This window comes from Nipponia nippon, unplaced genomic scaffold (genome assembly GCF_047370975.1).
Source record: "Nipponia nippon isolate SJK-2023a ecotype South Korea unplaced genomic scaffold, ASM4737097v1 scaffold_5, whole genome shotgun sequence".
In the NCBI taxonomy this organism is placed as follows: Eukaryota; Metazoa; Chordata; class Aves; order Pelecaniformes; family Threskiornithidae; genus Nipponia; species Nipponia nippon.
In genome coordinates, this window is record NW_028262369.1 from 82,839,368 (window position 1) to 82,854,620 (window position 15,253).

At 51.8% G+C, this 15,253-nt stretch overlaps 1 protein-coding gene across 3 annotated transcripts in view; it reads left to right on the top strand.

Moving 5' to 3' along the window:
- Positions 1–2,830: 2,830 nt before the first annotated feature.
- CFAP65 (cilia and flagella associated protein 65) overlaps positions 2,831–15,253 on the top strand; it is a 32,838-nt gene continuing 20,415 nt past the window's right edge. For all 3 annotated transcript variants that reach the window (XM_087732505.1, XM_087732508.1, XM_087732506.1), the window contains exons 1-13: positions 2,831–2,946; positions 3,263–3,417; positions 4,110–4,212; positions 5,648–5,814; positions 7,260–7,459; positions 8,119–8,264; positions 9,372–9,594; positions 9,935–10,200; positions 10,695–10,895; positions 11,523–11,885; positions 12,904–13,041; positions 13,945–14,190; positions 14,609–14,833. In XM_087732505.1, coding sequence (XP_087588631.1) covers positions 2,872–2,946; positions 3,263–3,417; positions 4,110–4,212; positions 5,648–5,814; positions 7,260–7,459; positions 8,119–8,264; positions 9,372–9,594; positions 9,935–10,200; positions 10,695–10,895; positions 11,523–11,885; positions 12,904–13,041; positions 13,945–14,190; positions 14,609–14,833 — 2,508 coding nt within the window. In that variant the 5' untranslated portion in view covers positions 2,831–2,871. The remainder of the gene's footprint in view (positions 2,947–3,262; positions 3,418–4,109; positions 4,213–5,647; positions 5,815–7,259; positions 7,460–8,118; positions 8,265–9,371; positions 9,595–9,934; positions 10,201–10,694; positions 10,896–11,522; positions 11,886–12,903; positions 13,042–13,944; positions 14,191–14,608; positions 14,834–15,253) is intronic.

A 15,253-nucleotide genomic window follows, 5' to 3' on the forward strand; every position in this document is an offset into this window, starting at 1 on the left:
ACGTAGGGCTGCAGGAGCACGGCAGGCTGGGCTGGGATGCTCCATCCCTCCTGCCCCACGTCCAGCTGTCGTCTCCTCTCTCCTCCTTGTCCCTGGCTGGGGGTGGCAGGGAGAGCTGCCTGCCCCCGGGACCTGCTGTGGGTCAGCTCCGGCAGCCGGTCGCCCAGGGATCGGACAGGTAAGCGTTGGTGCGGGGCTGTCACAGCCCGCAGGGCTGGGTGACGCCTGGCAGCGGCTGGGGCTGCTGCGGGGCCGGAGTGGCAGCACCCGGGGCAGGGGGACAGATGCGATGCTTTTGGGACAGAGGAATGGACAGGGGAAGCAGGTGCTGGGAGAGAGGAGCGTGGGGATGGGTGGGTGGATGGACGGACGAACGACAGTCCTGTGTGGGGTGACAGTGACCCGCAGCGGCTGCTGGCAGCTCAGCAGCTTCCCCCTGGGTGTGTGACACCCCCGATGCCCAGGTCCCCTGTCCCCAGGCAACCCACCCCAGGGCTGGGCAGGGCCCGGCTGCCCGTACAGGAGGTGTCCGGACCCCTGGCACTGCCCGGCGGGGAGCTCTGGTCCGGGGGAGGGTGCAGCCCTTGCTCCAAGGGGGGAGATGTGAGCCAGGGCAGGGGCCAGGTGCCAGGAGCCTGCGATGACTGGTGTAACACAGAGGAGAGGAATAAATGTGGGGAAGGGGGGGGGGAACAGAGAAGAAAAGGAGGAGGGGTGGGAGAAGTAGGAAAGGATGGTACCCAATTCCCCGCCATTGCCCTGTGGGGACAGTGGGGCAGGAGAGACCCGCTGCCCCGGGGGAGCTGTGCCCCCCCCAGCAGGCACACAGGACTGGGCACGGAGCTACTGGCAGATGCCAGCCCACGGCTGCAGCAGCCTCAGGGCCAAAGACATCTACCACCCGATGTACAACCTGGTCCTCCGGCAGCAGGGGAGCATGGAGAGGACCACAGGCTGGAGCTGGGCACACCGGGGTGGGGGTGAGATGGAGGGGACAGGGATGGCAGGGGCAGAGAGGAAAAGGAGAGATGGAAAGCAATAAAAAAAAAAGAGTGCCAGGAAGGAGGAGGGGAGCTGAAGGGATGTCACAGACTTAAAACATTCACCTTGATGGGCTGTGACAGGTTTAATTTCCAGAGTACAACCATTAAAGTGATGGATGGGAGGCGTTCATCTCGCGCCTGGCACACACGGGCCCTCTGTGGCTGCAGGAGGGTTTGTTTTGTTGCTGTTATTTATGGGGTTGTTTCTACAGGAGCCAGGCACTCGTCCAGTGCTGGGGGGACAGAGGAGGGGACAGGATTGATGCCGGGGGAGTTGGGGTGCTGATTTACGGCTGCTTAGCCAGATGACTCATGTTGTAAACATCGACAAATGCCATTAAAGCTGCATCTCCTTCCTGCCTCTGCCCCGGCACCCTCCCCATGCTGAGGGATGTGGCCAGCCCCGCTCTCCGCCATGCTGCTGCCTGGGCACCCCGGAGGGGCTGTCTGGCCCTCCCCACCAAGGACACAAAGGTTCCCCCCTCCTTGAGGGACATCCAGGGCCCTGGGAAGATGCAGGAGTGACCCACGGTGGCGGCGGTGCCCCATGGGAATGGTACCCGGGATACCTGAGGGGGCTGTGCAGCCGGGGCTCCCTGGCCTGTGTCCAGGTCCCTTTGCCGGTCTTGGCCCCATAACTGCTTTTGGCAACGGTCACAACTTGTTATTTGTGTGACCGATGCTCCAGGGGCTTGGGGTGACCTGGCCCCATTCAGGTGCCACCCCATCCCTCTGCCAGCACTCTCCAGCCTGCAGCACTCCGTGCCCCCTCGCCCCCCGCAGCATCCCCCCCTTAGCCCCGCAGCCTCCTCACCCACCCATCCCGCGCACCCCCGTCCTTCACGGCAGCCCCTGTCTCCCTCCCCTGCACCCCTCCCCATCACCCCTCGCCCCTGAGCTCTCCCCCGCACCCCCTGCACCCCTCCCTCTGACACCTGCCCCCCTCCATCTCCCTGCCCCTGAACTCCCCCATCTCCCCCGGTCCCCCCGTCTCCCCCCGGTCCCCATCTCCCCCTGCACTCCTTCCTCCCCCCATCTCCCCCCCGCCCTCTGCCCCCTGCACCCCCGACCCCCCCGCCCGCCCCTCCCTCTGCTGCCCCCTGGCGGCCGCCGCCGCTCCCCGGTCGCGGATTGACCCGAGGCGGCCGCCGTCGTTGCTCCGGGAGACGCCGCCGCCGCGTCCGGTCTCCATGGTAACACGGGCCGGGGCCTGGTGGCGCTGAGCGGCCGGGACCGGGCCGGGCTGGGGCCGGCCGGGACCCGAGGTGGCCCGGGGGCTCCCGGGGGCCAGGCTGTGCTAGAGGAGCCGGGCTGGCCAGGAGGGCCCGGGAGGGCGGCGGTGGCACGGGGCCCAGGCCCTGCTCCAGGGGCCAGGCAGGGTTATAAAGGACTGGGCCGTGCCCCAGGGAGCTGGGCAGCTCTTGCTGTAGGGAACGGGGCCGTGCCGCTGTCATCTGTACAGGGTTTTAGGGGGCCAGGCAAGGCTACAGGGCAGGGCCTTGCTACACTGGGCTCTGCGGGGCTATAGTGGGCTGGGCAGGGCTGTGCTACAAAGGCCCAAGGAGAGCCCCACAGGGGGCTGAGCTGCGGGTGAGGTGGGGGCCACGGTCTGCGCCAAGGGGACTGCGGCAGCCTGGGGACAGTGTGGTCTGTGGCAAGGGCTGGACTCGGCTGGCAAAATGGGGACACCGCTGGGGACACTGCAGGGAGGTGTGCCACCCTGAGCCCGAGGAGGGGTTGGATGGCTGGGAGCGCCCAGGTCTTGGCAGCGAAGACCACCTCGGTGCAGGAGCAGCGTGCGTGAGGACTCTTTCCTCCTGTTTTTCAGATGCTTGCTCAGGCGCATGGCGAGCCCCCAAACCCTGACTCTTTTCGGAAGCTGTGCTGTGGCTGTGTGAGGAAGGTGAGTGGTGGAGCAAAGGGTGCCATTGTCGTGGGTGGATTTGCTGGCAGGGCAGGGAGAGGAGAAAACAAAAGCCGTTAGCCTTTGCTTGCCTCGTTCATGACACCCTTTAGTACCTGTTGTTTGGACTGTGGCCGGGAGGTGTCCCCGCTGGACTCCTGGAGCAGGGCTTTCAGTGACTCCTGGAGCTTTGCCGCAGGGGGGCTCCTCCCGTCCTTTCACCAGTCAGAGACTTCTAGCATAGAGAAACAGCTGCTTGAATGATTTCTCCTCCCTCCGTCCCAAACTGCTGATGTCCCCATTGCAACTTCCTAAGCTGTCTGCAAGAAAGGCAAAGAAGAAGAAAGGCGTATTCTGGGGCATTGAGGTGGCTGAAACACTCAGGTGGCATGGCTGGGAACTCGGAAAAGAGACGATCAAACATCTGATCTTGAAAAACGTTCATGAGAAAACCCAGAAGCTGAGCTACAGGTGTGTGCGAAGTTTCTTTCTCCTTCATACTCCTCACACTCTCACTGCATCTTCATCCCTCCTGCTGTATCAGTCACATTAGCACCTTTCCTCGGATTCATCTGCCCCCTCTCCCCTTGGGCTATGTGCTGAAGACAGCGCATGCACCCTTATGGAGCAGGACAGAAACCTGCTAATTCAGAAGCACAGTCCTTGTTCCTGGCAGGAGTATTTTAAATGAAATGCCTTTTTTTAAATTCTGTTTTGCTGATACTTCTGTCTGTGAGGCATTTCCAGTCTAGTGAGATTTTAATTGTGGATGTATGCCAGCCAGTCATTAGTGTGTCCTAAAACCATTGCTCCCGGGAGTCCCACTGGATACTGCACCACTCCAACACTCCCTGTGACCCTCCCTGCTCTGAAACTCAAATGTTTCTGCCCAATGTGTTTTGTTCACGCTGCATGGCCTGGGAATGTAAAATATTGTTCAAGGAGGGGTAGGTACTTAGAGCTGGGAATGGGTTTTCAGGACACCTGGGTTCTGCCCCTGTTTCTGCTGATTTGCTACCAAGGTACCCTTGGGGTCAGGCGTGTAAAGTGCTTCTAATTGTGGGGTCTGGAGGTATTGATTCTTTGTTCTCTTTTCTGCTGTCTAACTTAACAACAGCTGTATGCCCTCAGACAAAATCTCTTGTTTTGATTTCATTATCTAGATGTCCTTCCACGCGATTCTTCTTCACTGTTTTTCCACAGCCGATCACTCTGAGCCCTGGTATGTCCTTAACTCTGCCCATCGTTTTCTGGCCCGCTGAAAAGGTAAAGTGGCAACACCAAAACTGCTCAGTGCTCAGGCTGGCTTCCAGGGGGGCAGTGGGCCTCTGTCTCTCTTGTCCTTTATGATTTGTTTTCACTTGAAGGAATCGGTCCTTAGGGAAGGTTCTAGCACAGAAAGACTGGGCAGCGTGACCTTTCTGCTCTCCCCACATCTTCATCACCTGAGGGAGCCCTAACCCCTGACTTCTCTGCAGAGTTTGCCAGTACTTATGAGAGGGATCCTCACAAAAAGTATTCCCAGTTTCTCACATGCTGCTTCCAGCCATGCAATCAATCAGATAAAGTGCTTGAACTGTCCACACCTGGTTTGATCCCAGGGAACCTCAGCTGGGTGGTTTTAGTGCAGAACCTTGGGTTGAGGGACTCTCTGCTTTCTTACAGGAGACCCCAAGCCTGTACATTGAAGGGCTTACTGATTTTCTATAAGGGATATGTCAAGGGCCTCCCTTCTTTTGGATGGAGTGGGTTTCTTTAAGCTTTATTTTTAACAGCAACGATTCTTTTTACCCAGTCCCTTTTCTTGATTTTCAGCTTGTTCCTTGTGTCTGTCTTGGCTCTGAGTGTTGATCTCTGGCTCTTGTTCACAGCTATATGTCTTTGATGTGTATCTCAGTCCTAGCCATGGAGCGTGATCATTGGACAGATTCCCAGTACCCTGCTCTCTTAGTATCATGGTTTTCTGATGACTGTTCAGTGTTCCCTTTATGAAATAAGCTGCTGGCCTTGCTCCATTTTCAGCAAATAGTTTGTCTGTACCATGTCAGTCGGTAGAGCAGGAGGCTCCCTTTCTTAGGGAGAGAGCAAGGACTGTGTGTGCTGCAGTGCCCAAGGTCTCTCCTTACCTGCATAAGTGGTACTCAGGAGAGGTGACGACTGGGGAGCATGGAAGACACATATCTTGCAATTCCTTCTGTCTTAGCTGGTTAGCAGATGTCCTGGGGCTACTTGTACACAGTGCTGTCAACGCTGCATCTTTAAGTTGTGTGTTATCCGCTTAGGCCTCTAGCTGACAAAGCACTTAATCAAAGACTAGTATTTCTGTGCTCATGGAGCTCCAGGAGAGGTTGTACATGCTTCAGTTAAGCTGAATGGAGACCTTGAAAACACTGAAAGAAATCCATCTGCATCAAAACAAATCAGATGAAACGAATGCGATCTTCAACTGCTCTCTCTGAGGGTGTTTGTGTGTTCCCTGACAGAGTGAGGAGTATACCCGAGTACCTTACTCGCTGCCTGCCTTTTCTCAGTGCTTCAGATGCTCTCTGTCCTGCAGAGGCCTCCCCTGGTGCCTCTGCCGCTCAAGTTTTTTTCCCAGTGCTCTCATGGAGGTGAAGGTGCTGGGTGTTCATGGGTGGAGCTGCAGCACCTGCAAGATGGAGCCCGTCTAACTGATGACTTCCCTTGCTTTTGTGTGCAGAGGGAGTATGAAGACAGCATCTGCTTTAAGAAGGCTGAGGGCGAGTTCTCTGTCACCCTGCGTGCTACGCTTCCATGCCCCTGTCTGTCCTTCCCAGCTGCTGTCCAGTTGCCCATCTGTGCTGTCCACAATGTCACGGAGACAACATTCCTTGTGCGCAATGTTGGGTGAGTGAGACGTGGCTGGGCAGATCCTCTTTCTGTTTTGTCAGGTATTTTGCCACCTTCTTGGACTCTCCAATGAATGCAACTCATTTCAGTTATTATTAGATCTGCTGGCTGCCTTAACAAGCAGCAGACCTCTGCCTCCTCTGAGGTCACAGTGGAAAAGGCAGCAGAAATGGCGGTACAGGTCAGATCTCACTGTGGGCACGCCTTGGCACCTCACATCTGTCTGTTTCCAGCATACACTGAGAACCATTCATGCACAAGAAATAGCTGGGGACCAGCATGGTGTCCCGCTGAGAAGATCCCACATCCACAGGAGAGGCCTGGGCTTCTAGTTAATCAAAGGCAGCCTGCCTAGTGTGGGCAGGGAGAGATGAGCTACCAGCTGGAAACATTTTAGTCTTTCTGTGACTTGATCTCCCTTCCCTCAGCGCAGGAATGCCGTAGGGATGGCAGTGGAGTTGCCAGTGCTCAAGCTGACCTCTTTGATTTGGAAGCAGGCAATACAGAAGTTGGAGAGTCTCTCCAGTGCCTGCTCTAAGGTTCATGGAGCTGCCCAAGGCAGTGGCAGTATTCTGTGGCTTGGACTTGTCATTTAGGAGCAGATTATGCTCCCGGTTACCAAGGACTGTCTTATTTTAATAAGGGAAGGACAGTAACTCAGTCAGTATTGTAGAAAGGAGTGCAGTGATGAAGTTCCTTCCAACCATTTACACTGAGAGCAAAATAACCTTTACTAGTTGGAAAATGGCCTGTGCTCCCCAAAGCAGTCAGCTGATGCGGTAGGAGGGTAGAAAGGAGGGAGGGCACATGTACCTTAAGCAGAGCAAGGATTCAGCCAGAAACCATTTCAAGTGATTCATTCTCCCCTTAGAGAAATCATTTGTGCTGACTGAGGGGTCCAGGGTGGTGGAGGATATAGACAGTAAGTAACACACAGCTTGGAATCAATAAAATATAAAAAGATGATGGTATGTCATGTTCTTTGCACAAATCAAACAAGTAAAGGGAGTTCTGGAGAGTTGAATGAGGTATTAGGAAAATAGCTCAGTTCTCTCTTCTCACCTGGGCATATAACAGAAGAACAAATGTTCATATGGAATTAAGTAGCAGCAAATTTAGATACAGGAAAAGCAAATACTTCATTCTGGAGCTGATTTTTTTGCTGTCACATGATGAAGCTGAGAAATTTTATGGCCATTAATAAAGTCCTTAGATGTAATAGATAAGATTCATTAAAGTGTGAACAGAGCATTTTCAGAGACTAGAGACAAATTTCTTCCCAGCATCACATATTTGCCCAGATGCATTAGGGATTCTGCCATTCAACATTGATTGCTTCACATCCTAACTGAATAACCCATTGGGAAAGGTCCATCCTATGCGTGATTGCACAGGCAGCAAAGGATCCATTCATCTACTTAAAACGTATCTTCATTTCCTAGTGATCTTGTTACCGCGTTTGCCTGGGAGACGCCAAGCCCTTTCTACATGATTCCTGACTGCGGCATGCTGAGCCCAGGTGCTGAGCGCATGGTCAAGGTGGTCTTCCAACCCAAGGAGGCTATGGTGTATGATGTGGCAGCAACATGTTGGTTTGGAGGTGAAGAGAAACAAAAAAGGAGTATCCAGCTAAAAGCCCAGGGTGAGTCTATCTTGCATTTGAGACTGAAATAAATGTGTATCATCCCTAACTGTGGAAGAGCATTCTGCAGGGAGGCTGCGCCACAGTTGGCTCAAGACACTGATGAGCAAGTGAAGCCTGTGGTTTGAAAGTGGCCTGTGAAATTCTCTAATATACTATTCTCAGTTTGGAAGTGTGATCTGAAGAGATCGTAGAGACAGCAGGGTCCAACATGCCCTGTGGCATGGTTTGGGCAAACTGGCATTTCTGGAGCCTGCTTAAGCTGACAGAGGGGAAGAAATGAGATCGTTGGCACAATGCAAAAACCTCCAGAAACTCCTGGTCTTGTCTGCACTCAGTCTCTTCTGTCTGTCCCTGCTAGACAGAGGGCCAGAGGGAAATTTCTAAAGCTTTCTGGATGCAAGCTAGAATAAGCAATTCTTTCATTAGCAAGTCCTTTCCTGAAGTGCTTTATATGGCCACTGACAAACAAAAGATGTGACTGAGTTTAGTAAATTAGGGCTGGAAAGGAGCTTATTTGGTTCAAAGCAGGGCCAACTTTGAAGGTAGATCCAATGTCAGAGTTACCTGAGGTTGTTCAGAGGCTTGTCCAGTTGAGCGTTGAATATCCAAGGATTCCACCTCTCTTTCCTAACCCAGTATATAATTCCCTTTAACAGCCAAATACCCCTACCTGCGGGTGAGTGTGACAGAGGAAGAGTACGAAGGTGTACAGCCTGGGAAGTTTCGGGATGTGCTGTGCTTTGGATCGGTGCCAGTGGGGACAACTGTGGAGAAGTGTGTGGAAATCTTCAACATGTCCATGGTATGTGGAGAGCGAGACTACTTCTTCTGAGAAGCTGGCATGCAGGCATGTTTCCCTGGGGAATGTGGTCTTGAGTATCTTCCTTAATGCTGTGAAAATAACCCAAGTGGGAGTGTGAATAAAACAGAGATGATGAGCCTTCCCCTACCAGCCAGGCTATTCACCCTTGCCTTCCAGCTACAGTGCTAGAAACTTATCCATTTGCAGCATGGTATGGCAGTTCCCGCCTGCTTCCCACTGCGCTTGGTCCAGATCAGGCAGCCGCTGTTGTCCTTCCCATCCTGCAGCTCTCCTCCTCCCCCTGGACAAGCCCATCAGTCCTGCGTGGCAGTTGTGGCAGTCTCAGATTGGCATGCATGTATCTCAGACAGCTGATGGATCTTCTGGTGTGCTGCTTCTCGGTGGACTGCAACCTGGTGAATTGCTCTCGAAGTAAAGTGGGCTGCATTTCAGCACCTTGTTCTCTTTGCCAGCTCAGCCCATCATAGCCCCGTTAAAAGCTGGACATACTCAGAGACTGCTGACATGGATGACAGCAGTGCTGGCTCGTCTGCAGGCTCTGCAACTTGGGAGTGGCAAAGACATACTTGTTTGTTGTACTCTTATCGTTCACACTGCAGTGGTGCTCAGCATCCCCAGGCAAGGATTAGGACCTTCTTTAAGGGGTTTGAGGAAGACGTCAGAGCATCAGTCTTGGTTTTTTGTGAAAAGAAAATCCCCAGACAAGGTGGGACTGTGGCTGGAGGGAAATAAGTTATCTGCCTGCCTGTCCTTCTGGTCACAGGAGTCACTTAGGCTACTTTGGCCCTTGGGGACACCTTGAGCCATCCTCCCCCTACCAGGAGGGGCACTCCAACCCCAGAGATCACCAGGACATTTTGCTGCGGCCCACTGACTTATGAGTGTATGGTGGGAGCTTGCTGCCAGCAATGCTCCAGCAGGACAGGGTTGCATAGCATTTCTGTGCTGGGCTGCAGTAGCCTTGGTGTTCTTGGTTGTGTTCAGCTCTGCTGAAAACTGCAGTTCTTCACTGGTTAGTGTCCTGCATTTTGAGCCATTCTGGCTCCTGTTGGCTCCTTCGTTAACCTATTTCTTTTCTGCTTGCAGGTGGATGCACCATGTAGGATAGAAAGAGCAAAAGACCCTCTGCTTCGAGATCGTGTTTTCTCCTGTGATGTGTCCCATGGTGTTGTCCCTGCCGAAGGGAAACTGGTCTTGTGCATACGATTTCAGCCGCAGACAGTAGGAGAGCACAGTACCGACTATTTCACTATCACATCTGCTGGATGCCTTCTGCAGACTGTCCTGAAGGTGGTTGGCTCATGTAAAGGTACCAGAGTGAAAGCCTTCCCTGTTTTTCCCCTGTCATCTTCTTAGCACTGCAGGGGAAGGGCAAGTGCTTGGGGAAGGACTAGGGACTGTCACAGCCCTCGGTCATATGCTTACCTTCTGCTGGGATCCAGGCTGTCCTTGGTGCACAGTTTGGGGTTTATACTTGCTTGAGACAGATGTGAGACTGTTGGAAACAAATGTCCTGCTGTTTGCTAGGACTGGTGGGTTTGATGAGGTGATTCTGGTTTGGGAAGATCAGTTAAGTGCAACAGTGGCTTGTAACATGTTGACAGAAACAGCTATGACAGGTCCAGGATCTGTCTTGCATGTTGTACTAGGTCCTTTGGTGTCCCTGCACCAACATTCTGTGGACTTCGACTGGATCAATCTTGGGGAAAGTTTGATGCAGATGCTGAAAATCAGCAACACCTCAGATGTCCCGGCCTACTACCAGTTTGATATTGACGGCAGACGGAGCGTCTTCTCCTTGGATCGCCCCTGTGGAGTCCTGGAGGGCACAACAACACTAGTGCTGAAGGTGACATTTCGACCTACTCACCCCATCAGCTATCACCGCAGAGTGGTGTGCCTTGTCCACCATCAGGTATGAGAGGCAAAGGGTGGTTTCACCACTGTGATAGCTCAGAGGGCTCTTCCGATGTAACCCACCAGGGCTGGCCTCTCTCACTTAGTAGCCCCTGGAAATCTCTTCCCACTGCATTTCCATTGATACCTGTCCTGGGCTCTTGCTGAGCAGAATCCCCGTGGTACAGGTTCCTATCAGCAGTAGAGGGCTGATGTGGACAGTCAGTAATGCCTACGGGTGGGGTGAGGTGCATCCTCAGTGGCTCCTGTCCGTTTAGGTCTCTGAGTTAAATTTAGCTGCACAGCTGTGCACTGAGTGCCTTCAACTTCCGCTTCAGTTTCAAGAAAGTTCTTGGGCCACATCAAGACATAAAGTAAACGGCTGTCTAACATTGCAGATGCTAAGCCTTTCCCAGGCATGGTTTTGGAAGTGAAGTACTAGGATGATGTAACTCTCAAAGCAATCACAGAAGGGCAGTTCATTTCTTATAATCCTTTCTGGTGTTTTCCCAGGAACCCATGTATGTGGACTTTTTTGGTACCTGCCATTCAGACATAGCTAAGCCAGCCATCCTTCAGGCAAGACACCTCTCCTGGTACCGAACCAACATGGTGAGGGGACTGACCTTTTACCCCCCTGATATCCTGAGTGTGATGCTGAAGGATGGGAAGTTGCAGATGGATGAAAAGGGAGCCCTCATGCTGCCCCCCGAGGTATGAGCTGCCCTTCCTGGAATCTAAGATACTCCCATGCTGTTCTCTGCAGATGCTGGGCTTCTGTTGCACAGGCCAGACAGATCTAGAAGGACTTGCAGGTGCCAGACTGATTTCTTTAGTATCTCTGCTGTTAATATTCCCAGCACACACTAAAACTTTCTGCATCATTGAAACACTGGAACAGGTTGCCCAGGGAGGTGGTAGATGCCCCATCCTTGGAAACATTCAAGGTCAGGCTGGATGGGGCTCTGAGCAACCTGATCTAGCTGTTGATGCCACTGCCAATTGCAGGGGAGGATGGATTAGGTGACATTTAAAGGTCCCTTCCATCCCAAAGCATTCTATGATTCTATGATCAGTTGGGTCTTACCCAAGCTCAGCCACTAAGCCACTTTCTGGCTTTAACTCAATCATGGGGTCTTCTTTTCCTTCATGTAGCTTCAGACTGAGGACTGGCTTACAAACAGGAGCCTGCTTGAAGCCAAGACTTCGCGCTGTCCTGGGAACTGTTACTGAAGTGCATCTTGCATACCCTCTTGCTTGTGAAGCAGTCAGGACTGCAGTGCCTGGTGTCTCCCACAGGCGCACTTCCGCTGCTCACACTGAGATGTTTCCATCCTGTAGATCCCTCAGGACAAGCCTCCCAAGGAATACTCTGAAGCCAACTCCATGACTGAATATTTCTATGATGGTGTGAGCAGCGACCTGGCCTTGTTTTCCCCTCATGTTAGTGTCAGCCCCAGGGAGTACGATTTTGGTTGCTGCGTGCCGCTCCACAAGGTAGAACCGCTTCCTCTCTGTGTTACCAACCACACCAAAGGAAAGATCACTGTTGCCTGGACTCCGAGCCACGGCAGTGCCTTCCAAGTGAGCCCCGAAATCTGCGACATCCCACCTTTGAAGTCTTCAGCCTTCCGTGTCCTTTTCCAGCCCACTCAGCTCAACAGTCTCTATGCAGCAGAGCTGGAAGGTTTTGCCTTCTACAAGGTTAGTAGGAATTGCTAGGACCAGTTTCCAGAGAGGGGCTGGTAAGAGACTGCAGGCTAAAGGCTTTTGGGGGAGTTAAAATTCAAATGGAAACTTTCATTTTGAGTTTGGCAAACTGGCATCTTTACTGACTCCTTTGGCTGCTGTTTTGATAACTGGTGGGTTAAAATTTCTCCTTCATCTCTGTCCTGGCAAAGATAAATCAGCAAAGCAAGCCACGGCCACGCATATAGGCAGTTACACTTGCTCTTACCCCCTGTGAATGTGAAGTAATGCACACCTCACTGAAGGAGGAATTCCTGTGAATTACTGCACTATTAGTGTAGATGGGAGCCTGCACAAGGATGGTTGTTGTGGCCTGGGTGATGGGCAGTAACTTGGTTTTTGTGTCTGGCCCTCCACAAGTAAAGCTGCTGAGGGCACTGTACCTCACTGCAGCCTCTCCTCCTGTGTAATGTGGGATTCACATCACACAAGGCTCCAATTGCAGGAGTTTTAGCACCCAGAAACTTCCTGGTAGGTGAGAGAGATCTTCATTACGTTGTTGATTACTTTTATTGCATTTTTTTTTTCCCTTCTAAGCCAGTGTGGAGGATATCTGGGAGTAACCTTAGAGTCAGGAGTTTCTTAGGCTCAGGTAAAGGATAGATGATTATTTTCAGTGACTCACCATTAAGTGCTAACTTTAGCACCTCTAAGTATCTCAGACTGCACTAGAGTGTCTGTAGACCCTCCTTCCCCAAAGCAACTCTTGTAGTATCACAGAATATCTTGGATAGGTCTTTCTGCTTGAAAGTCACTCAGTGGTCTTTTGGGTCTGAAATGTAGCTATTTGGGAAAGCCGCACTCATGTTCTTCATCCAGCACTGATCAGTCCTTCTTTCCTGAAAAAGTCAATTCCTCAGCCCAAGGGATGTCGTTGAAACTAACTCCTGCTCATGGTGGTATGTGCACTTGAGGGCACCTTGTCACACTCCCTTCCTGCATACAGTCTGTTCTGTCCCTTGCCTGCCTGCAGGTGCTGAGACACTACAGCAACATTGAGGAAGATGCCACCATCTGTCCATCCTGGTGCCTGACTGTCAGGCTGAGAGCACACACCTATGAAGCAGAACGGGAGCACTTCATCCCACAGTACGTCCTGGATGTCCCCAAGGTGTGTAACTGGTTGACATTTAGATCTTTGCAGAGACGCCCAGTGTTTATCTCTGAAGCCTTTACCTCGTCTCCCATTGCACCATCATGAAATGTGGCTTAGGTGGTTTCTGATAGCATGGAGACTCCCGCTTTGGTACAGAGGTAGGGTGCTCTTTCTCCTGCGTTAGCTTCCAGTGCGTCAGGTTGCACCGAGCATCTCATTAGCTCTGAGAGGAAAGCTGTTGGGATCTCCTTCCTTTCTGTTTAAGTAAACATAGGTACTGACGAGGGTGCTTAGTCCCCTCCCAGGAGTCGCAGACACTCTGCATGCGCTTAGGCAAATGGAGGGCAGCACACAGAATCCACACTTATGGAAGAGAAGTGGTTGCAAGGTAGAGTGGAAGTTTCCCTGACTCTTCCTGCTGTTTCCGTAGCACAAGAAAGTATTGTTCCTATGAGGTAAAGTGAGATCTGACCCTAGGAAGTAAGAATAGTCTTGAGAACCTCTTAGAAAATCCCCTTGGCTAGTTCAGGACATACAGCCTGGATCTGATATGTGTGAGCTGGAGCAAATTCCAGCCTGCTGGAATTCTTAATCCAGGAGGTCGCTATCCATGCAGAGATTGCAGGCCCCAGCAAGCAGCTCGCTTATTGGATGAACAGAAAGCATGGCATAAGTAAAGTAGCTTCATTGGTCCCATGAGCCTATGAAAGATGAGGGCCACTGTGGGAAGAGAAAAGACTGTAATTTGTGTTCCCTTGGGTGATTTCCTTTCTTTCCTTGGAGAGAAGCAGTTACGAAGGTCTCCATAGACTCAGGATAGTGCTTGTTGGAACCTGGAATTCAACATAGTGAAAGCTTTTTCTTTAAGCTGGTTTTCTAAATCCAGTGCAAACAACCCTTCTTGCTTGTCTCCACCAGACTTTTCCTCCTGTGGCTCCTAACACTGATACCTACTGCAGTATGCTGCTTTTGAACACGGGCACCTCATTGATAACCTTCAGTGTGAACCAAGCTGCTTGTCCCTCTGTTTTGCTCAAGCCCCGCTCAGGACACATCATGCCAGGAGGCCACCAGATTTTCTTTCTCTCCACTCACCCAGTTAACACAGTCTCGCAGCAGCATGTCCTGCCTTTGCAGCTGAACTCTTGTCCTGGATACACCAAGGTAGGGAGAGGGAAGTAGAAGATGGTGAGAAAGGTTTGTTCCCTTGTAGTCTTCCCTTTTCACAGTGACTTGCACTGTGCCCCATTATATCTCCTAATGGTTAGTTTGGATTTTTCCCTTTGGAAATAGGAATGAAACAACATTTTCAACATTTAAGGTGGGGTCAACATTGCAGATGGAAGGTGCTTGTGATGCCAGACATCCTGTACCCCTTGTTCCCTTGTGTTTTCATCTCCTGGAATGCACTACGCTATGCTTAGGGCCCTCCTTAACAGCACAACCTAAAGTCCTTCCCCTCCTCCTTCAGACCCAGTTTTTTCTTGCTTCTCTCTTGGAAGGAGCAGCATCTTTGCAAGGTCCCTCCAGAGGCAGCTGAGACTTCTAGCTAATGTCTGTTACTTTTCCCTTAATTCTACAGGAGATTGCTCTCCAGAGTTGTGGGGAGTCCCTTCTTTTGCTCTTAGAAGGTGATGGAAATCTATACTTCAAGCCACTCTATATAGGGACCTCATCTACACGAATGTATACCATAAAAAACTGCACAAGGCTACCCATGGTTTTCACATGGAAGATCCATCAGTCTGACAGCAAGATCCTGTCTGTCAGCCCCGCTGTAGGGATCCTCCAGCCCTGTGAAGCCATGGTAAGTTCAAATTCTATCAAAGTTGTATTTTACTCTCTACAATACAGCTGTGGAGTGTTTAGAGCAGAAATGTGAGTGGTGCCAATCATTTGGTCATTAATGCTGAAGTTGAAGAATACCAGCCAGTGTCTTAGCTTGGACTGCTAGCCAGCATCTGCAGTCGTGCTGGTTCCCATGATGTGGATTTACCCAAACATGATGACATCCTCCTTGACTACAGGACCACATGGGTCTTAAACAGGCATTAGATAATGATAGCCTGGATGGGACTGGGCATTATCGCAGCAGCAGCTTTGTCCTGCACCAGGAGGTGTTAATAGATGGAGGACAAATGAGAGCACGAGAGGGTTTATGATGCTTTTCTGTTCTCCCACCTGTAAATTCAGGTTCTAAGCTTCTGCTGAATTTCCTGGGTGCTTT